The 23252-nt window shown below is 36.2% G+C and overlaps 1 protein-coding gene across 13 annotated transcripts in view; it reads left to right on the top strand.

Annotated features, from left to right (window-relative positions):
- The window catches only part of CHD1 (chromodomain helicase DNA binding protein 1), a 63070-nt gene that overhangs the window by 36293 nt on the left and 3525 nt on the right, over positions 1 to 23252 (top strand). For 7 of the 13 annotated variants that reach the window (XM_080372444.1, XM_080372446.1, XM_080372439.1 and 4 more), the window contains 14 exons: positions 206 to 366; positions 1977 to 2018; positions 2742 to 2872; positions 3274 to 3412; positions 4149 to 4299; positions 5314 to 5436; positions 5764 to 5901; positions 8130 to 8387; positions 8831 to 8971; positions 11109 to 11287; positions 13019 to 13115; positions 13325 to 13382; positions 14244 to 14454; positions 14656 to 16280. In XM_080372444.1, coding sequence (XP_080228570.1) covers positions 206 to 366; positions 1977 to 2018; positions 2742 to 2872; positions 3274 to 3412; positions 4149 to 4299; positions 5314 to 5436; positions 5764 to 5901; positions 8130 to 8387; positions 8831 to 8971; positions 11109 to 11287; positions 13019 to 13115; positions 13325 to 13382; positions 14244 to 14454; positions 14656 to 15019 — 2193 coding nt within the window. In that variant the 3' untranslated portion in view covers positions 15020 to 16280. Of the gene's footprint in view, positions 1 to 205; positions 367 to 1976; positions 2019 to 2741; positions 2873 to 3273; positions 3413 to 4148; positions 4300 to 5313; positions 5437 to 5763; positions 5902 to 8129; positions 8388 to 8830; positions 8972 to 11108; positions 11288 to 13018; positions 13116 to 13324; positions 13383 to 14243; positions 14455 to 14655; positions 16281 to 17703; positions 23160 to 23252 lie in introns of those variants that run through there. The other 6 variants (XM_080372447.1, XM_080372440.1, XR_013924934.1 and 3 more) reach the window with 5 other exon arrangements.

Below are 23252 nucleotides of genomic sequence, written 5' to 3'. Positions count from 1 at the left end.
ACTGTTTCGTTTTTTTTTTTTTTACTGTTTACAGTTCTTACTGACTTGTTCTTTTATTTTGCTGTTGATTTGTTTGGTGGTTGTTGTTGTCGTGTTTGGGGTTTTTTTTCCCACTTTTCTGAACACATATTTTTTTCAGAGTAGGCAAAAATTTATTTATGTTTGTTAATCACCTGGCTTTGAACTGCATATTTTGAAATTCCAGATCAGCTTTAATGGAAGTGAAGGGAGGCGCAGTAGGAGCAGAAGATACTCTGGATCTGATAGTGACTCCATCTCAGAAAGAAAACGGCCAAAAAAACGTGGAAGACCACGAACTATTCCTCGAGAAAATATCAAAGGATTTAGTGATGCAGAGATCAGGCGGTAAGAGATAGAGGGACACATATATTTAAAGGGACAAGTAAATTTTTTATTATTATTATTATATGTGGATAACTGGCTAGCTGAAAAAGGTCTCATAGACATAGTCCAGCTGGCTGGACAAAAATGCACATGGTGAAGTAGAGCAAAAGTTACAAAATAACAGGAAGACTGCGGTGGGAAAAGAATGTTGCAGGTGGGAACAGATAACTACAGAAGAGAAACTAGGGCGGGCTTGGTATTTAGGCAACTAACCAATAATGACCTTAACTTTCATAATATGTATGAGCTAATTATAACAAGGCATAAAAGGTGACTGTAGGTACAATAAACGAAGTCTGCTGATCACTCATATTGAGTGACTGTGTCTTCCCTCCGTCGCGACAGTTATGGAGTTTGAAAGTACAGAAGGCAGTCTGTTTTACCTGAATTTCTTAGAATTTTTTTTATTCTAGTCATTTAATATTTTATCTTTTGTACTTTGTGGTGCTGACAGTCAACAGTCAAAAATCTGAACCCATTTTAATGAAGGATAAAATTAGGTTTTAAAAATATTCTTGGTTGTTTTAAACTTGTTAATTCCTGTAACCCATGAAGACAGATTTCAAAAGGCAGTTGTTACAATGGGTGAGGTGTTCTTTTAGAAGCCAAACATTCTGCTTCCCATCCTATTATCTAAAAACTGCAGTGCTGAAAGGACGTGTAAATCTTCTTAGTGACGACAAAAATTTCAGTGGATTTTGTTTTCTTGTTAAACTTCTTGACACTGTAGTTGTGTTAATGTTATATTATGCCTTTTCAAACTAAAAATATGAAATCCTATTTGAATGTTGTACAACAGGTCGTTTCGATATTTGTTGCTAAAATGTTCTTTAGGTAGAGGAAGGAAGAGTTGTTTACCTTTTTCAGTTTATGAAATGCTTTGCTTCTGAAAGTATGCATATTTCTCTAAAATGCTGTAAAGCTTTAAAAATACTTTTGGTTAGAGAAACAACTTTAAAAGATCCTGTTTCCCTTTCCATTTCATCTAACAACACAGCAAATTGATACTTTTTTCAAGACTATTCTTGTGCTTGCACTAACAGTTTGAGGCCTTGATTGTTGGGGCATTCTTTTTTTAATTATTTTGATTTTATTTTTATTTCATTTCCTTTCTATCCCAGGTATCTCCAGTTTCTTTCAATCTCTTACCACATGCCTACAGAGAGTATCTTTCATGCTGTGTTTTCCAGAGTCTTCCGATCACCTGTTGCTAATTGCTCCTTTTACTATATAGGGCATAACATAATCTCCATTTACTGTAATCCACATTAAACTTTTATGATTAGACACATTCAGCCGCTGAATTTTCCGTCTTGTGAAATTAATAAAGCAATTTCTGAAATAATTTGTACCTTGTATTGTTATATTGAATCAGTTCTTAAATAAAACTCAGACTTTGGGTTTTCTGGTTATACTAAGCTGCTCAACCCTCTCTAGTTTTTTGTTTTGTCTTGGTTTTTTATTGTCCATATAGTGTTACACTAAGATGCGTAACTGTATTAATACAATTTTAAAACCAGTGTAATTAGTTAGGCATGCATTTAAATGGCAAAATTATTTTCTGTTACTAGGTTTATCAAGAGTTACAAGAAATTTGGTGGCCCGCTTGAAAGGTAAACTTGTTTATTGTTTGTGTAGGAACTTGGAACCTTGTTTTCATAAAAATTTAAAAATATACCAAGAAACGTTAGACTGAAGAGAAAATATAGTGTCTAGTTTTTTGCCTTGAATGTAACATGACTTTAGCTTAATATCTTCCCTTTCTTTGTGTATGGTATGTGTGCCAACAGCCACACAGCAAACCTTTCAATTTGCAGGACTTAACTCTCTTTTACTTTACATGGTGTCCTGTTTAATTCATTGGTGATAATCATTCAGTTGTCTTGTTTGATAGCCTGTTGAAAGCCTATCAGTTTATTCACTGTGACTGTTGAAGTTAGTTTTGCATTTTCCTTATTGTCAGTTCTTATTTTTAAACTTTGATTATTATTCCAAATTCTAAGAAAAACTTCCCATCCTTATTTTCCTTAAAAATATTTTATAGTCCATATGAACAAAATTGTATATAATGACTCCTTTTCTTTTTTAAGGAAATGTGCAGTAATGTAATTTAACACTGTAGGATTAGGGTCCTTTACGGTTCTTGCTGTATTGTCATCTGATACCGGATTTTTTTATTTATTTTTTTTTTGTCTTGGATCAAAGCTATACACAGCATAGCAAGTGCAGGTGACTGATAACTTATCTGAACATTTCTCTAGTTTCGAAGTCTGAAGAAGTCATTCACAATTACTAAAGTTTCAGAGCTATAAAAATATGTGTTTGTTTTATGACAGGTTAGATGCTGTAGCTAGAGATGCTGAGCTAGTTGATAAATCAGAGATAGATCTTAGACGTTTGGGAGAGCTTGTACATAATGGATGCATTAAAGCTTTAAAAGACAACTCATCTGGACAAGAAAGAGCAGGTACAGTGTGTTCAGGGGGCTTGGGGGGACAATAAAAATTTCTTAATTATTCTTGCATTCATATCATAACAGAAAACAGTTTTATTGGGGGAAAATATAAACAAAAATGTTGGCATGCTGGAGGATTATAAAGTGTTACAGTATGGTATTTTTTTTCCTCTTCCTGTGTGTGAATTTTCATTGGAGAAAGCAGCATGTTTTTGAATTACTGTGAAATTTAATCTTATTATCTGAAAGACCTTTTGATTCTGGAGCTTAATTTGGGCATTTGGTTAAGAAAAGGTCATTTGGTATAATTGAAAGTTTTCTGCTATAGCATCAGTCTTAGTTGTTTTCTTTAGATTTTTCTGTATGATATTTGTGAAGGTAAATATTTTAATAGCTTTTTAATTTACTTTAAGGAGGTAGACTTGGGAAAGTTAAAGGCCCAACATTCCGAATCTCAGGAGTACAGGTGAATGCAAAGCTAGTCATCTCTCACGAAGAAGAGTTGGCACCACTGCACAAATCCATTCCATCAGATCCAGAAGAGAGAAAAAGGTATTTTTTTATTATTATTTTATTTTTTATTAAGGAAGTAGTAATGTAGAAAACTTTCAAAGTTCTATTAACTTTTTTCAGACAACTTTGATTCAAAACACACTGCAACAGCATTGTCCCTCTATTCCTTGTAAGGACTGGCAGCAGTAACCTGCTCCACATCCGTCATTCTTTCTTCCCTTGCCGTGGAAGCCAGTAACAGCTTTGGCTTCGCGATTGTATTCACTGGGAATTGTGTTCAGTTGCTAATAATAATCAGGACTAGGATTCAGACTTGCTGAGGAGCTGCTGTACGTGGCACCTCTGCTTGAAAGGAAAGCAGTATGTTTCACAGCACAGCAGTAGTTTTTTCTACCTTCTGAACTTTTTCCCTTGCCACCTTATGTATCACAATCCCTAAACTATCTACTTTAGCAGTTACACTTGGATGATGATTTATGCTTTCATTTTTTTCATGGTTAGCCAACTCTGATGCAGCTCATGGCCACAGATGTCTATTCTTTGTATGTTAATCTTAACCAGCTTTAAAAAACATTTCAGTGCTGATACCAATAAATATTTTACAGAAATGTTAAGGAAATAGAACAGTAAATATTTAGATTAATTTCCTTAATATACTGGCATCTTAGGAGAGAAAACAACTCTACTTCCATCACTTTTAGTGTGTTCCCTTCCACCTTGGCTAAGCTTCAGAAGTAAAAATCACTTACTTGTATTTCTAATTTATTTCTGCTAGGTATGTCATCCCATGCCATACCAAGGCTGCTCATTTCGATATAGATTGGGGTAAGGAAGATGATTCCAATCTGTTAATAGGCATCTATGAATATGGTTATGGCAGCTGGGAAATGATAAAAATGGATCCTGATCTCAGTTTAACACAGAAGGTAAGTAATCTACAACACTTCATCAAGGACTTTGTTTAGGTAATAATGTAACTGAGAACAGTGACCGAGAGAGCTTATTATATGGTAATTGAAATTGAAGGAACATTTTAAGTCAATTGTGTTTCTTAGTATCTTTTTTGTGGTATATTACTAGATTTCAAGATCTTGTGTATTCAGTTGAAGGATGCCTTCTTGCAGTCAATTGTCATGTTTTCATGCAGTTGGACCTCTGTCATTTGAATTTTTATTTTCAGTTGTTTCCTTCTCTGATTTTAGATGTTCTGGCTTTTGTTCATTTTGTGCTCTTGAACTTTTGGAAGGAAGGTTTTTCTAGAGATTTGATTTGGTTTCCCCATTCCCACATAATACCCAGATTCTTCACTTGAAGCTGTCTTTCACTCACAACATGAGAGTAGCTGTATTAGAATTAGTGCAATAGCTCTTCAGCCACAGTGAGCAACAGGTATTGAGGAAAAGACTGGTATGAAGTAAACTTCATGACAGTGCCAGCAACCTGTGGCTTTGGGATTTGAAGAGTCAGGGGTTTATCCAAATTAATTTAATAATGATTCCTACTCCTGCCTTCCGTTAATTTGCCTGTTTTTTGAAACTATTTGTTTATGTCTTTGGATCTGCAATAACCTGTAGTGAGTTTTGCATTTAGAAGATGAGGCAGAGCAAGGAGTTCTGTAGGTGACTGGTATAGGAGCTCAGAATTTCTTAGGTAAACTATAAAAGTGGAAATATAAATAAGAGACTGGTTTCTTGAGTGAGTTTGAAACTGTAAGGCCATCACCAAGATTCTTCATTGGCTGCATAATTGGAGAGAAATGAAAATATTTAAGAAATTCTCCATTGTTTCATGCATGCTGGCATATTTGCTAGGTATAGTTGAGGTGGATTGTTTTCCACATTCTATCACACAGCTTTTTCTATCCTGTGTGCTCCAGGCTATCGTCTTCTAAACTTAGTAGTATGTACTCATAGCTGTGATACTACTGTTGTTCTTCTCAGATTTTGCCTGATGATCCAGATAAGAAACCCCAGGCGAAACAGTTACAGACCCGTGCAGACTACCTCATTAAATTACTGAACAAAGACCTTGCAAGGAAGGAAGCACAAAGGCTTGCTGGTGCAGTAAGTAAAATTTGGCATCCATTACTGAGATAAAAACCATACACTTACAGGCATGTCAGCTGATTCTTTTTCTTTTTTAGTTCTGCTCTTTTTCGTTATATAGTATTACTCTGTATTGCTAATATTGTATTACATTAACTCAAGAAATTAATTGTGAGTTTCATATTGTAGTATTCTTTTATTTGTATGTGTTCGCCACTGTTGTGCTATGCTCTGCCTCCAGTCCTGATAAAAGTGGCAGTCATTAGTGGCAATAAATCTTTTTTTGCAACTGTGGTACAAAGTTTCTTGTCAGTAGAGGTATTAAAGAGGCCAATTTGCATTCAGGGCAATTCAAAGAGGAGGAAAACAAGAACTAAGAAGAATAAGGTGATAAAGGCTGCAAAAATAAAAGATGAAATAAAAAGTGATTCTTCACCACAGCCTTCAGAAAAATCTGATGAAGATGATGATGAGGATAACAAGGTAAATATCTTTCACGTGGTAAAGATAACTATTCTATTGTATATTCTGCTTGACTTAATAAAATTGAAGTATCTGAATGTCATCCTTTTCCTGTGGCCACTAGGGCTGATGTTGCATCAGTACAAGCACATGGAAGACTGTCTGTTTTAATGTAATGATGAGCCAGTAACTGCAGAATTATGAGTAGTTTTCCAAATTATATTACAAAACTTGTCGTGGTCTAATTACAAGTGGCATTGCTTAGTTTCAGCATTCTTTAAAGAATTCAGCATTGTATCTGCTAGAAATGCAAGCCTAATGTAACACACAATTATAAAACTAATGTTTCTGGCTAATGTTTTATAACTACTGATAGCGATGCTTCAGGTAAAATTTTTATTCAGGCTCAAAAAAAAATCAAGGTCAGTTAGAAGGAGCAGCATGAAATAAATGGTATTTCAAGACTTGCATGTGAAAGCTCCTGTGTATGTATTTTGTTATCCAAAAAGTCTATTTAACCAACTATTTAGCCTTGTTGTGTTACTTCTGATGTTACTTCTTTTAGGCCAGTACTTCTATAGGGTCTTTTTTATTTCTAAAATTTGTCACACAGCAGAAACCACTAGAGATGAAAATTCAGGTAAAGTTTAGGGTCATGTCAAAGCTAATTTTATTTTGAAAGTAGTTCACATAAATCAGTGCAAATCTATATGTATCATTAAAATACTACTTTGTTTAAGTAAACTAAATTTTAAATTTTAAAATTTAAAGTAAACTAATTTTAAATTTTACAAACCATTGTAATTGTCAACTCACTCCTTATGAAAAAAAATTAAGTCTGTCAGGCTTAGAATTAGAAGTACCATGACACATCTATAAAACCCTGTCATTTTTAACTAAAGCATGTATGTATTTAAATTATACTATGAAGAATAAAATGCAAAGACATAAAAAAAAAAAAATTGTGTAGACTGACTAATATTTATAGGTAAAATAATTTGTCTGGAATGTAAGATAAGAACTGTAAGCGTCGTCACAGTTCCCAGTAAATTAACATCGGCAACTGAATCCTAAAACTAAGCAAATTCAGTATTCAGACTACTTGAAAAAACAGTGTTAGACTACATCTCCACTCACAACAGAAGACATTGCCAGTCAGCTGATTGACTCGTTATGTTTTGGGAAAGTGCCTAGAATGCTGTCCCCTTTTGTCTGTTTAATAAAAGATATTCATCATTTTAATGCTTTTGGACACAGACTAACAATTGCATTTCTGAAAGCTGGACTATATACAAGAATGGGATTTAACCACCTAAGCGGTTGGCTTTAGCTACTCAGCTGCTGTAGTGTGTGCAATATTTAAAATGTATCTGTTTAACCTCTAGAACATTCAGGAAACTCTTGAAGTCATTGGATTTTTGCTGGGAAGTTTCCATCATACCTAAATACTGAAGTCCTGCTTGGGCTGATTACTTGGTACCTCATCTAAGTAACTTGTTCAGATCCATGTATTAGGCATTCTTTTATCTGTTTTTCTGCAATGGATTCTATATATGCCTTTCCAGGGTGTATTCAACTAATTGCAAAGATAATAATCATTTTTGCACCTGAACACTTTTGTTACTTACTGTAGTATTTTTCTATTGTCTATAAGGGTTTGAGTTTCCACCTCAAACCTTGTGAGTATTATAAAGACCAGTGGAGTGTCATTCTATTAACCTTCAGATAATTAAATGGGCCCTATCAGACAATCTGCAACTAAGACCTTTCTTTTTAGGCCTAGTAAAAAGAACACATCTGGAAAAAGCTGGGACTCTGTTACCTTGTCCTGTGAATGTTTAATACGGGATTGGTAAAGGGTTACTGGGGCAAAGCTAACTAGAACAGAGGTCTTCTGACATCCCCATCACTTGAGTGTCCCGAGCAATCAGCTCAGTTTTGAGACCTACTTCCTTACAGTTTTTAGCTAAACTACCCTACAGAGGGACAGAATTCTAAGTTAATTCTAAGTTAAATTGACATAATTTCTCACTACCACTGCCAAATCGGTACTTGCTTTGTCACATCAAGGAAATGAGTAGTTCTCATCCTTCTTTACAATGGCATTCAGATGTATTTGATGAGGTGTTAAATCTATATCCAAAAAGAAGAAAATGCACAAATAAAAAGTATGTTTTAATTTTGATAGCTACAAAACCGGTATAGATAGGAACTCAGTTTTATGTGACATATATGCTTGCATATTGCAGGATGAGATTGTTTCAGTGAAACATCCACATAAAAAAATTAAAGCAGAAAAAGAAAATGAAGAAAAGCCTGAGCCAGATATTGGTATAAAGAAGGAAGCTGAAGAAAAGAGAGAGACAAAAGAAAAGGAAAATAAGAGGGATTTGAAAAGGGAGAAAAAAGAAAAAGAGGATAAGAAAGAATTAAAAGAAAAAGATATTAAAGAAAAGAGAGAAAACAAAGTTAAAGAATCTACACAGAAAGAAGTAAAGGAAGAGAAGGTAACTAGGTTTGTTTATCTTATATAGCACTAGAAAAGGACACTAGGTTTATGTGAATGATTTTAAGATGAAAAGGTATTTTGGGTCTGATCAGTTGTCATTTCATTGAAGTCTTTTACATCACTTGAAGTTTTATTTTTACTGCCTGAAATCATGAGGACAAGCATTTGAAATGGGAAATTACATCTTCGATGATACTTATCTTCTTATCTTAGTTGGACTGAGAGTAGAAGTGTGTTCAAGAAACTTACTCATTTTCCATTCTCATTTTCCATCCCACAGAGAAAGTAAAACGTGCTCTCATTGAATGTCAGCATGTCTGCATAGTTTTAATTCTTATTATTGAAGAGAATGCAGTTGTTACAGGGATTGTTGTATGTTACAGGATAATTCCAGAGCCAAAATAAAATAATTATTTAAATATTTTTATATCTTGTCCTTAGGTAAATGAAATCAAATCTGAAAGTAAAGAAAAAACTAAAAAAATTCCACTGTTGGATACTCCAGTTCATATTACTGCAACTAGTGAACCAGTTCCTATATCAGAAGAATCTGAAGAACTGGATCAAAAAACTTTTAGTGTGGTAAGTCCCTTTTTGGTAGTTAGTATTTATACCTGCAATTCTAAATGAGGACAATTTCTGATATTCTTGATTCTGTTACAGGCCACAACAACACAGGTGATCTTTCCCTAATAAAAGTCAGATCAATGAATGTTACTGCCACTGTACTGAAGTAATTTTTCTCTTCATTCCGGTAGTTCTATTTTGTTGTTTACTGTATTTATGCAGGATAGTAGGAAAACTTACCCAGTGGTCTGTGTACTGAATGGATTTAGAATATAGACTGTAAGGTTATATCCTCAAGAACAACTTAAAGAGCAGATATGAATGAATTTCAATACCTTGCTGGAATCTCTGGCTTCATCCTACCATATATGCCTTTCTTTGTAAGATAGCAAGAGAAATTCAGTTTCAGCACTTCTCTCCTGAAGTATTGCAGACTGAGATGAGTAGACACAGGGAGGAACAAATGCTAAAGCTCTTAGAAATACCTTGCTGGAGTAATGTCTCTGACACCAAAAGAATTCTGTTTAATCACTACTTCTGACTAAGAACAGAATCAGTATTACAGGAAAAAAGGTATGTGCACACAATTTATGTAAAGTTTTATAGGGTGGCTGGGGCCCTTGGAAAGGTATCAGTGAGCAACTCTGAGCAGCTACTTTCCTGTGGATGTTTCATCATTCACATTTCAACAGTTGTTTGTTTCTACCAGCCAGGTTTACTGGGGCTGTTGTAGGTGCTGGCTGTTACACACAAGTGGGATTCTCTTGAGTGTGGTAGTGACTGGTGTCTGTACAGCTTTATTCTAAACATTCTAAGTAACTCACCTGTGATTTTTAGGATGAGCCTCAAGTAATGCAGGTGGATATGTCCATGTGATTAAGTGACAGAAAGACACTTGATATCCATGTACAGTTATATTTTTATGATCACTTCTGTATTTAAGTAGTGCACTCTGTAAGCTGTCTTTTAAAGGCTACTTTAAGCTGTGGGTAGTGCAATATGTAACGCAGCTGCTTAATTAGTGGCATGACCTGGCAATGGAACAGTTTCCCTGATTTTCCTGAGTTGTCCCTAGATGCTTACATGGTAACTGCAATAATCCATTTAATTCCATTCCAAAAAAGTTATTATTTTAAATATGTGTGTGTGTTTGTTTGTTTATAGACTTCCCTTTGCTCTTACTGGAAGTAATTCTAGATTGAGTCTTTGTACAGAATTATTTTTTTTTTTTATCCAGGCTTTTTGTTCTGGAATGTATGTTTATCATTATGCCATGGTCAGATGTAGTCTAATTAGTGTATTTAACTATACTTTCAAATGGAAGTTGCTGCTGAGGGTTGTTCAGGCTTAACTAGTTTGGCTCTTTGTGACAAGGAGAATATGCGTTTCATCTGTTTACCATGCCATTGTAATTGGATGGTATTGCGAAGTAAGTGTCTGTAACTTAAATCATGCTGACTGGTTTTATCTGGATTTATTATTAAAACATTTGATCCGAAGTGTGAAAATTCAAGAATGTGTATATGACATGTATCTGTATTGCCATCACTGGTGTCACTAATCTAGGCATACCCAAAATGGCTTTAGTCTAAATACTGCAAGTTCTGCTAGTATCTGTATTTGAGAACTGCTCAGAGAAGCAACATTGATCCCCTGCTGAATGCCAGGTTTAATTGTTGCAGAAAAGTATCTGTTTGAAATGTACTAAACAGTCTCATACTTCATGCTGACATTGGAAGTTTTACAGCTTTCAAGGTGCTTAAAAAGTCTAGGTCTTCTCCTATATGCTTGTGCTGAGAGTTATGTTTGTAAAACCCAGTTGTAATGAGTCCCTTTCCTTAGAAAATCCCTTGTATTAAGTTAGTGCTTTCTAAATCCTTAATATCTGTATTTTATAAAATTTAATGCTTTCACAGAATAAATTTCCAGCTGGGTTCAAAATACAACTTTTTCCAAAGGAAACATGTAAAACATTTTTAAGAGCTGTGAGCAAGTCTTGTATTTCATTTCGCTTATAACAATATTGTCTCTGCCTGTATATAGATGCGTGTATATGTATACATCTCACAGTAAAGTGTGGGTCAGTTTTAGAATTCTTTTTTTTTTCTTATTTCCCCTTTAAATTAATACATTTTTCTTTTGCATTTTACAGTGCAAAGAAAGAATGAGGCCTGTTAAAGCAGCACTGAAACAGTTGGATCGACCAGAGAAGGGCCTTTCTGAAAGGGAGCAGCTGGAACATACTAGACAGTGTCTAATCAAAATTGGGGATCACATTACTGAATGTCTGAAGGAGTACACAAATCCTGAACAAATTAAACAGTGGAGAAAGTATGTTATTCTCTGTGGTTTTTTCTGGGAAAAGGAAAATCTGTAATTGCTTCTCTTAAACAGAATAGTTCTTAATTATTTCTTGTTGGGCCTTTCTTGTATCTTTCTGCTGTTTTAAATAGGAGTCTATAAAAAGATGATTACAGAGAGTTCTGACTTTTAATGGTTTGACTTTTTCATACTGCATAGCAATGCATTTGGCCCAGTAGGTGGAGTCATCTCACAACTGAGAGCAAACGCTAAATAACTTGTTACTTCCCTGTGTTTTGGGAAAAGCATACTTTAAGGATCTGGGGGGTTTTCAGCTTTTAGGTGTTTGGGTTTTTTTTTTAATTCCTGCTAAAAGTAGTTATTTCTAAATTTATGATGAACTTTGCATGATTTTGAGTTGCAGAATTCTTTATTCTTTTTAAAATACACTCTAAAATTAATTAGATACTGCATGTTGATACTTGATAAATGATTTATCATAACATACTCAGATGTATTCCAAAAATGAAAGAAAAAATTGCATCTTTGAGTTGAAAAGTTTATAAAAGTAAGAAACAGTGTTGGTGTGTAAACTTAGTATATTTCACTGTTAAGTTCTTAATGCAATTTCAGTTAGTTTCATTAGAATATGCACTTTAATCTTTTTATGGTTGAAAATGCATCTTGCACTTCCATATACAGAAGTCTGTTAAGTGTTTAATTTTCTTGAAGACTTCTGTTACTGTAGAATGCTTCTGCTATTTTTACTTGCTTTACTTCAAAATACTAAGGTGATCCAAGATACAAAACCAAGGTCCATGTCTTAAATTTGGGAAATGTTATATTTCTTCAAGTGAAAACTCATAATAGAGATATTATTCATACTACTGCAACAATATTATATGTAGATTAATAGAATATGTATTTTGGCTATTTTTGATAAGAAGAGTAGTTAAGCTACTTAGCTTATAAAAAAGGTATACAGGTGTCATTAGGCACACCATTGACTGGTTGACTGCTTTTGCAAACCTCTAAACCAAATTACAATCTTTAAATAATCAGTGAAGAAACAGACTGTTGCATCCTGAGCCTGCACGCTTCAGATACTTCTGAACACTGGAATCTGTAGTCTTTTAAGCCTTCCACCTAGACTTTAGATCTGTTACCTGTGATCATAGAAGCATACGTTTTCTTCAGGGTTTTGGCATCTTGACAGCAAAAGACTTGGATCTGGTTTTCTTTCATTCCTTCAAGCACAGATTAGGTACAGATTTATTTATTGCTATGCCACTTCCATCTTCTTTCGCAGTTCTTGTTTGGTTTCAAAAGCTTTGACCAGGCTTTGGAATTCTGTGGAAAAATTCTCTCACTGATATTTTCATGAAATAAGGCTTATAAGTCAAATGTCTTACACATCCATTGTAAGACATTTGCGGTTTGGAAGAATTTTTCCTTTATTGAATGGAAAATGCTCAAACTTCAAACAAACATTCAGAAGACATGTAAACTGATAGCTAGATTTTTAATCAGTTTCACAAATCATTCTGTTAACACAGTTCTTATTAGTACTACTTCCCGTGCACTTTGCACTCTGAAGTAATTAGGATAATTATTACAAAGTGACAAATTGTTAAAGAAATTAATCTTTCAAATGTCTGAAATGTCGGTTCAAATAATTTGAATTAAATCCATGTTCTGTTGCATAGCACAGGAAAAACAAATGTATGGATGAATTATAACTTCTTGTTTCTTCTTCCTAAGAAACTTGTGGATTTTTGTGTCGAAGTTTACAGAATTTGATGCCAGAAAACTACACAAACTATATAAACATGCAATCAAAAAACGCCAAGAGTCTCAGGTAATATTTTCAGACTCTTTCTAAATACATAAATATATATTTTAAGTATTGTAACTCTTTTCTTAGATTTAAAGGTCAATAAAGAACACAAATACTCTTCAAGTAGTATTTGTGTTTGTAGTAAAGTAGTCTATTGTTAAGATATTTTTCTAATGAATTCAGATGAACTTTGGGATTTAGCAGTGAGTTTTTGTACTTGTCTCTTTTAGCAACACAATGACCAGAATATTAGCAGCAATGTGAATACACATGTAATTAGAAATCCAGGTAAGAAATCTTAAATATATTTCTGTGTCAGGTATCTTAGTTTTCATGTTTATTTCACATGTCTTCTGGATAGTCTTCCACACTGCTAAGTATCACAGGCTGATTAGCAAAACTTCACAAGTTTGCTGATGAAACCTGGCTGAGTACAGACTGAAGCTGGTACTCGCTGGGTTTAGTAGCAAGTTATTTGGCCACCCTTTAAAAAAGCTTTGGATACAATTTTGTGTTTAAATTTGGGGAGAGGGAGATGTCTACTCAAAACCTGTAAATTTCTTGGAAATTCTGTGCCTGTTTGTAGCTATATAATGTCTCAAGCATGTAAGAAGGCAAGCTGTTGCTTGAAGTCATAGTTTATAATTAGTTACATGGGCTGTTATTTTTGACAGTAACACTGATTCTTCTGTGTTCCCACACTGCTTTCTTGTAATCCTTGCTTTTTATCTTGTGTTATGTAACACTTCAAGTGTATTTTCATGGGCTTAAAATCAACCAAATGTATTTTAGGGATATCACTGACATTTCCTTAGAGAGGAAGTTGTTACCATTCTGTCTAGAATTTCTCTACTAAAGGCACCTCTCACTGCTCCTTTGGACCACACTTAGCTTCATAGACTGAATAGAGAGGTTGAAAAGTTCAGTTTCAGAATCCTACACATTTACATTGTAGCTTGCTTCCCTCTTCTGAGGTTTCTTTCAGTTTGCTCACATCAGTGCATTTGTCTTTCAACTATTTAGATCTTGTTTCTGTCCAGTTATAACTTCACTTTCATACTGCTTTACATCTGACAGGTAGAGGTGTTGTTTGAATTAGGTGGAGAAAAGACTTTGAGACTTCCTTTTAACCTCTGCTTTATTAAACAGATGTGGAAAGATTGAAGGAAAATACAAACCATGATGACAGTAGCAGGGACAGTTATTCTTCTGATAGACATTTGTCACAATACCACGATCATTATAAAGACAGGCATCAAGGAGACGCTTACAAGAAAAGTGACTCTAGGAAAAGGCCCTATTCAGCCTTCAGCAATGGAAAAGATCACAGAGACTGGGATCACTACAAACAAGACAGCAGGTAAGATTCTTCATCAATTTAAAAATCTCTGCAGAATTCCCTTCCATTTTTGTAGTATTCTTGTAGCAAGCACCAAAACATCGTTTTTGAGTAATGCAAAATTGCAGTGATAGCTCTCTAATGCAGTTCTGTTGATATGACATAATTGTGGCTTCTAATGTGTGTTCAGTAATATTAATGCAAATACTGTCTATGTTTTAGATACTACAGTGATAGTAAACATAGAAAGTTAGATGACTACAGGAGCAGAGATCACAGGTCAAACCTGGAAGGAAGTTTAAAAGACAGCCGGGCTCATTTGGATCACCGTTCCCATTCAGACCACAGGATACAATCAGATCACCGTTCCATTTCAGATTACAGCCATCATAAATCTTCTAGAGATTATAGGTACCACTCAGACTGGCAAATGGACCACAGAGCTTCAGGTAGTGGCCCAAGGTCACCATTAGATCAAAGGTCTCCTTATGGTTCAAGATCTCCCCTAGGACACAGATCTCCATTTGAACATTCATCAGATCACAAAAGTACACCTGAACATACATGGAGTAGCCGGAAAACATAACAAAGACTGACATTTTCTGGACGTTCTTTTAGCCATATACAGTAAACTAACACAGTAATTGCCTTACATGACTTGAAAGATACAGACTGGATATTCTATCAGTAGCAGTATTGTTACTTCTTTCCAGGATGCAAGGTCTATTATCCCAACAGAAGAAAAATATTTTTGTATTTAAAGTTTATGCTGCACTGTGCTGCAAATGCTGTGGCACTCTTTTTCTAAGAAATGGAAGATGTTTACTTTTACAGGGACCTCAACACTGCCCCTTTCAGACTGGATCTTACAATAAAACTCTTCATGTCAGAGTGGTTCTAGGCTGAACCCATTTTAAATTATGTTTGTAAAGAACTTGTAAACACTGACCTGTGCTTATATTTCAGGAATGGGTGAGGAGTTTATTTTCTTTTGTTTCTTAGTAAAAAACTCTCAAGGACTTTGTTCACTTTCCAAAGCTACTTGTTTACATTGTACACTGCGACCACCTTCCCGCTTTTCATCACAAGCTTGAATATTTAAATTCTGTACCTATAACTGTAAAATAGCCAGGATTTCTCCTGTTTGTGATCAGTTATAATGCCTTTTTACAAAACAAACAAACAAAAAAATAATAATTAAAAAAAACACAAATGGCTGTAAATTATTGTAAATTAATTAAATGAGCTTTTTTCCCTCTCAGGCTTTTTTTGACTGTTCCTTTCCCCACCAACTCAGGCCTTCTTGTCACAAGTATGAAATAAAATCAGTGTACTTACATGTTTTAATAAAATACCTTAATGGAATCACTGTTCAGAATGTAAAAACGGGGAAGGGGAACATGTTACTCTGTTTAGTGCTCCTTTTTTGTTGGATACTTTAGATACATGTTTTGGGTTTGTTTTTTTGGGGATATTTTGTTTGTTTGTGGGTTTGGGGTTTTGTTTTTGGTTTTTTCTTTCATTCTTTTTCTTTCCCTATTGTCAGTGTTGTGATTGTAATGAAACAGTAAGAAATATCTAGCTATACTATGCACTGGAAAGCTTTTCAGGTGCATTGGTTTTAAAGGAGTGTTAAATATCTGAACACTTCAGAATCCAGATCAGCCAAAATTTATTGTAAACCCATTTGTGTTCCCTCTTCAACATGGGCAATAATGTCAAATGTGCTATGCAGCCAGTTAATATTTTAGAAGATTTGAATGACTTTATTAGACAGAATTGTTACAGTGCACACTGATTGTACATAGATAACTTCTATCTGACAAATTAAATTTAAACTAAAAGGATATGTGGGCTCTTGAAGTTTTCTGCTGTGTTTTTTTCTCTACAGCGTTACTTTTTCTCAGGTTTACCCATAAAAACATTAAATTCTTCAATAAATTTTAATATGCAGTGTTATAATTAGGGAAGACATCTAGCCTGACATCATGTCGTTGGAGCTGTATCAGTTGCTCCAGTTTTTCTTTGCTCTTGCAATGTTGAGCATTTTTTCTGATTAGACATGTTTATATGAAAACATTAATATAGAACCAAAATCTGTCCACAGACTACCTGTTAGGATCTCACTGTAGGCACAGTTGCTGTCCATTAAGTTTTAAGCTTATTTAATGTAGGCTGGGACTCAGTTAATTAATGCTGCTTCATTCCTTGACTCTTCATCTTCTCAGGATCTGATGGGTTTTGATTTGTTCTGCTTTTGAGCTTAATTGCTGGAGCAGTGTTTAGGCAGTGGAGTGATATCTGGTATGGTTATGCATGTGTGCCATACATTTTACGCTTCCAGTGACGAAAATCTAGAAGCTGGAGCATCTCCAACCACTGACTGAGTCTTACTGCTTGAGTAGTGCATAAATCCATCAATAGAGCATAGGTGGAGCAGTCCTACTAAGCCTGGTTCACCATCAGTGTAGCTGTATTACGGCATTGTGGCTAAGCATATCTAATGTGACATTGTTAGCCTGCATCCATTTTTGTTTGAGGTGTCTCAGGTCTTTCTGAAGTAAGAAAGACAAGATACTTATTGGTAGCTTTGATGATTAGGATCTTGGCAATTAGTCTGCTTTAGGCTGTGTTAACTTTTAGTCAATCATATTTACAGATTTACAAATCCCATTTGCAACAGCTTAAGTTTTTCCCTTCTGGTTTGGATAAAGTCTGAAGTATAAAGTTTGATGGTGGAGATAGCCTCCGTTGCTTATGGTGCTGAATGTTACGGTGTATCTTACTGTTTAGGAGCATCCCATATCCTCTGCAAATGAGTCATTTATAATTAATTTTCCATGCATGCAAATTTGATCCTTCTTTTGTTCACTTGTAGTAAAAAGACTTGAAGGAGCGTGTCCGGTTCTGAAGCACCCATCAGATACTAATGTTGTCTGACCATGAGAGGTTTTGGGAAGTAAGAACTCTAGGGACTGCAACTACGTGTAGAACTGTTGATAGATTTAGGTGTTTAATCTACCATGTATGGAAGTCTAAGAATTCCATCTTAATCCTGTTATGTATTTCTAGTCTACTATCTCCAGTACTACCTAAAAAGAATAGATTGCTGCTCAGTCTGAAAAAGCACATTAAAAAATGTATAGCTTCTATTACTTTTAGGGACAGAGAAATGCATGGCCTGGTGGTTGCAATTAGTTCATCAGATGCTGTGTTTGCATCATTTACCTGCTTTTACAATCACTCTGTTTTCCCCATTTTGATCTTCAGTGTAGATGTCCTGGTGTCTGAGCAGCACTCAGTTTCTGGTTTCTGAGAGCCTTTCATTACTATCAAGAAACGGACTTGCAAAGGATTCCAGCACCAACCACTAAACGACGGCAGTTTCTGCAGACACATGACAATCCTACAAAAGGAATGTACCCCCAACAGCCTTTGAGACATGGACAGCGCAGCAACCTAAAGCACTGACTCCCTAGGCTTTGGTGCCTGCCTGCCTTCTTGTCAGTGCTCAGCTGGCATTTTTTGTCCCTGTGTGATGTTCTGTCATCAACAAATGGATCCTGTGACCTCCGGAGCCCTTACTGTTTAGCTGCAGGGTTCCCACTTAGTGTAAAAACCCAGTGAAGTACTCTTCTAGTTAATGTTATTTTAAGGAGCAGTTTCAGTCTCCAGCATTATGCTTAGTGTTGTGTTCAGTGACAACTGCTTTTTTTGGAGGGAAATTACCTCATCGTTACTTAGGAAGATGGGCAAGACTGGAAACACTAAAGGAGATGATCCCGATACCAGCTTTTTTTTTCCTGATGAGACATTTTATTGCAAGTTTCTCTATGATCAAGTTTTATTTGAACAGCAAATTAATTGAATCCTAGCTTCTTTTTGTGTACTATGGCTGACAGGAGGTCCTCTCATTTTTACCTTTACAGAAAGACAATCTCTTACTTCTACTGGAGAGTAGTAAAGACTATTAGAATAGGTAACACCTGGTATGAGTCATCCACTTCTACTGAACAAGGTTTGTTTTACTGAACTATGACAAGTAGTGATGTCACTTGTAAATCTTCAATCTTCATACAAGCTAGTAGGGTTGCACCTGAAACTTAGGCTTTGTTCTTAAAGCTACGCTGAAGCTTTTATTTCTGAAATGCTTCAGAAGCAGTGGCTTAAGAAATAAAATTGTGTGAGATAAAGCTAGGAGCAGAAATAAGAGGAGGTTCATAGAATTCGTTTTTGTTTCTTACCCTTTTCATTTTTCTCTGTAGCCCAATTACTAAGATCTAAGTTGAGAATGACCGGGTAATGGGGAGCACATTCTGGTCCACCCATCCTTACATTCTCACGCTGCATGAGGTCAGTGAAAGATACTTCTTTGTATATGGCCAATAACAAAACCAAAGAATGTTTCTAGCTTGTATTTTCCAACTCCCTGGCCCTAAAAATTTAATTGGTAACTATCTTATTTTTTAATTGCTTTGGGATAATGATAATCCATTATAATTGTTAATTTGCATGAAGTAAGAATTGCCATTGTCCTATTGAAAATAAAATCTTTTTAGACCTAACATACAAAGAAAATTACGCTTTTAAAATTATTTATAGCATCTTTATAAACCTATTATGGAAGCCACTTTGGTTTACACTCTAAAGCTCAGCATTAGTCTTCTAAACTATATCAATATAATTCCCTCTTAAAATATAGCAGCTGAATAAATTTTTAAGAAACTTTAGATACTTGTTCGTATATTGTAGAAAAAAATGGAGTGGGGTGTTGTTTTATAGACAAGTGCCAAGTCCTGATCAAGCGTATAATTTTCAGTTTACTCCAAAACTTCATTATTTACACAAACTGATAAATACAGAAAACTTGCATGCATTTATTGTGGATTATCAAGACAGTATTTAAAATTTGTGTTCTTCCATTGCATAATGTGGCTCACCTTCATGCATTTTAATCATTCATAGGAAGTAAATGGAGCCCTTTGAGATATGTAAGTGCTCTCTGGATTTCAGAAAGAAACTTCAAAGCAATTAATTAATAGTTCTGTGTTTTGTCAACACCTGAGATGTAACTGTAACCCCAAACTATTTAGTTTAAGCTTGACTCATTACAAATACATTTTATTCTAGCTATAAGGAAAAAGGTAGCCATGTAATGGTCTACAATAATATATATGAATTACATGTGGGGGGTAGCTGCACTCTGAACCTTGGTTAACTGCTTGATCTTTCTGTAAGGAGTGACCCACAGCCTTTGGCCACAGCAAGTGACATGGCCTCATATGGAAGTTCCTGTGTACCTGGGCATCTCTTCCATTACGGAGCCAAGGCAAGATACCTCTCGTGCATATCATGGATGTATCTGTCAATAGGCAACAGCGGTCTGTTTCACCTAACCCTTGTAAAGTCTTTTCCTGGCAGCATGTTACCTTTTACGTGATTGCATATAACGAAGATACTGATCAATTTGCCTCCTACTGCATGGCCACAAAGGACCCTGCAGGACTTTGAGCAAAGGGCAGCAGGACACAGACTACCAGCACAATTTACACAATGCATTGGTCAATCTTGGGCGACATTTGAAGGACCTCTAGTAAAGAAGTCTGCAGAAGATGGGTCATGGTCCAGATCTGGCTGGCAAACCACAGCATGGGCACATTCTTACTGAGATCATGAATCCAGCAGTACCAGCTCTATTCTGGAACTGATTTGCAAACTTGTAACACAACAGAGTGCCTTTTTGTGTGAAGGCTGTAAATGAAAGCCAGCGACAATACACACGACTGACTAAAGCCATATGAAATATTTTTCTGTTTAGGATTTCCTGCCAAAAATATCAACCCTAAATTTGAGCAAATGGGCATAACTAATTGTGAGAGCTAGGCTTACCACAGTTGATCCCATATAGTTGCAGGTACCATGTTTGCATGCTGCAAGGATGGATGACAGTCTTACAGCTGTGTATGGGGTGCCTGGCTACACCTGCTGGGGAAGAGGAGTCAGGCGAGCGTGTATGTCTTGGGTGCCAGCCCAGTGATGACTGGGGAGGTGGTGCCCCAGGGTACTGCCAGTCCCTGTGACTCCTGCTGTTCAAACCTAAGGTATGCGAGCCCAGCCTGGTACTGAATGCCCCTGATTTTTCTCATCCCAAATTCCCACCCCACAGCTTCACCCTTAGTGTTCCTCAGTGGGCGTTCTTGTCAACCTATCCCAGAGGCAGGATGGAAAGCCTTTCTTCCAGCTTTCCTTTCATCATTGCTCTGCTTCTGAATCCATCTTGCCAAGCCTATTCGTGCTTTCTACTACCCTTAATGCCCTTAATTGCAACCTCTAATCAATCTGTTGGGCTCCAGCTCAGTGTACTCACACCCACAGCCTGCAGCTCCTCCGCAGCACAGCTAACTGGTTTTTCTAGGGTGCTGTTTCCATTGCTGGCCAACACCCGCCTTTACTCCTGGCTGGCTGTTGCTGTTTGGGAAGTTTGTGCATCCCTGTAAAATTGAAGCTCAAATTCTCATTTTGGTGACGGTGAGGATTTTGGATACCTGGGCAGATTGCTCTTTGCCAAAATCAACTAAAGGAGTTTTCATAGAACAGAAAAAGAAGACGCCCCAGGGGAAAAGTTATTTATGTAACGTATCTGAGACTCTGTGAAACATGTTTTTTGGGAAATGCTTAATGAAGAGTTCAAGTCTACTTAAGTTCATACAGCTGAGATGTGGGCTTACTGTTATAACTGCTAGGACAGAAATCATGTAGAGCGATGAAGGTGAGAAAGAGAAGGTGAGATATGCTGCAAGTATGTTTTAAGCTGTTAACAAGGAGCTGGCAAAAGCCCTAGAACTACTGAAAACAGAGCGCTCCATGGTACAGAGGTTTAATACAGATGCTGCTTAATGTTGCAATAGCCCTGTTTTTGACAGTTCTGCAAACCATCAGAGCAGTCTAATAGCAAATGAAATGCTACAGTCAAAAAGTTGTCATCCTGAAACCAGCTACTGTCAATTTACGTTTCATGAGCTTTACTGGAAGTGAGATGAAAACCACGTAATTATTGACGACTTACAGAAATCCTGATTGCTGATGCAAAATTTTGTGAGGTTTTATTTGGTCCTGTTAGAAAGCTTACATTTACATCTAGATTGAGTTAATGCACTAAGGCTGAAGCCCAAAGAACATACTTGGACATTATTATTACTTTTTTGCTAAAAGTAAATACTTTATTTGTTGCAGATTTTTCAGCAAGCTCAGTTTTAAGTCTCTTTTCTCTGGAAATAAAAATGTCCAGAAATCACGTCAGAAAATTATATATCAGTGATCAAATGTAAGAGATTAATTAAAGGGCTTTTTCTAAGACCTCAGCTGAGTTTTAATTGCAATACAGTTAGTATGTGCAGAAGTAATTGGAGCATTTAAAAAACAATCTTCTCACTCATCACTTAAAATTAGCTACAGCTTTTGGTTTGCAGTAATGCTAGCATTGGTAAGTGACTACCTGTACTGTATAGGCCAATTAAAATTGACAAATGCTTCTTTAACATTCCTTTTAATCACACGGGAGCAAAAAGAACTTCAAAGCTCTGATTTTTGTGAGCATATCAGATCATCTTTCTTTTAAGGGAAGATTAATATAATCTTATATTAGATAAGTTTCTGACATACTTAAGAATGTAGATACATTTATTAGTAGTAGTAGCAGTAGTAGTATATATATATAAGGCAGGCTCTGCAGAGGGACCTGGGCAGGCTGGAGCGATGGGCCCAGGCCAGTTGTGTGAGGTTCAGCAGGGCTCAGTGCCGGGTCCTGCCCGTGGGTCACACCAGCCCCACGCAGCGCTACAGGCTGGGGCAGAGCGGCTGGAAAGGGCCTGGGGGGAAAGGGCCTGGGGGTGCTGGGTGACGGCCGGCTGGGCAGAGAAGAGCAGCAAAGCTGGTGAAGGGTTTGGAGAATGAATCTTACAAGGAACACCTGAGGGAACTGGGGTTGTTTAGTCTGGAGGAGACTCAGAGGGGACCTTACTGCTCTCTACAACTACCTGACAGGAGGCTGTAGGCAGGTGCGGGTAGGTCTCTTACCCCAGGTAACTAGCAACAGGACAAGAGGAAACACCCTCAAGTTACACCAGGGGAGATTTAGATTAGATATTAGGAAAAATTTCTTCATGGAAGGGGTGATGTAGGATTGGAACAGCCTGCCCAGGGAGGTGGAACAACCATCCCATCCCTGGTGGTGCTTAGGGACATGGTGTAGTGATGGACTTGGCAGTCCTGGGTTGAAGGTTGGACTTGATGATCTCAAAGGTCTTTTCCAACCTAAATGATTCTATGACTGTATGATTCTGTATCCTGTGGAACTACGTATCCCTATCAGTATCATAATTAAGTGCTATCAATTATATTAAACACCTTTCAGTTCTTTTGTCTGGAACCAAAACTGCTCCATTTGCTTCTGGTACTGTTTGCAAAGGGGTTGTTAATATGAGAGACAGCTGTCTGTTTTAAATTCTTGACTAAACTGGATTTAGGGGGGTTGATGACATTCTTCCTGTAATGTAATCTGCAGATGGATTCTCTATCCGGAACAGAATAGGTGGATCAGTTTTAAAAGATCTTGAACGGAAAATTCTAATTCTACCTCCCTGAAGTCTATCAAAACTATCAAATCTAGAAAGGTAAGATCTAATTCAGTCTTATTCTTGGCATGAAAGTAAACAGGGCTGGAAAATTACCCTTACCTTCCCAAGATCTTAAGGGTTCACCAAGTCACGTCAAATTCCAAATAAATACATCTGAAGAGTTAGGATCCAGATATTCCTCAA

This window comes from Falco punctatus (assembly GCF_963210335.1).
Source record: "Falco punctatus genome assembly, chromosome: Z".
Taxonomy (NCBI): Eukaryota; Metazoa; Chordata; class Aves; order Falconiformes; family Falconidae; genus Falco; species Falco punctatus.
Note: the sequence above shows the minus strand (reverse complement) of the source record. Positions and strands in the feature narration are given on the sequence as shown.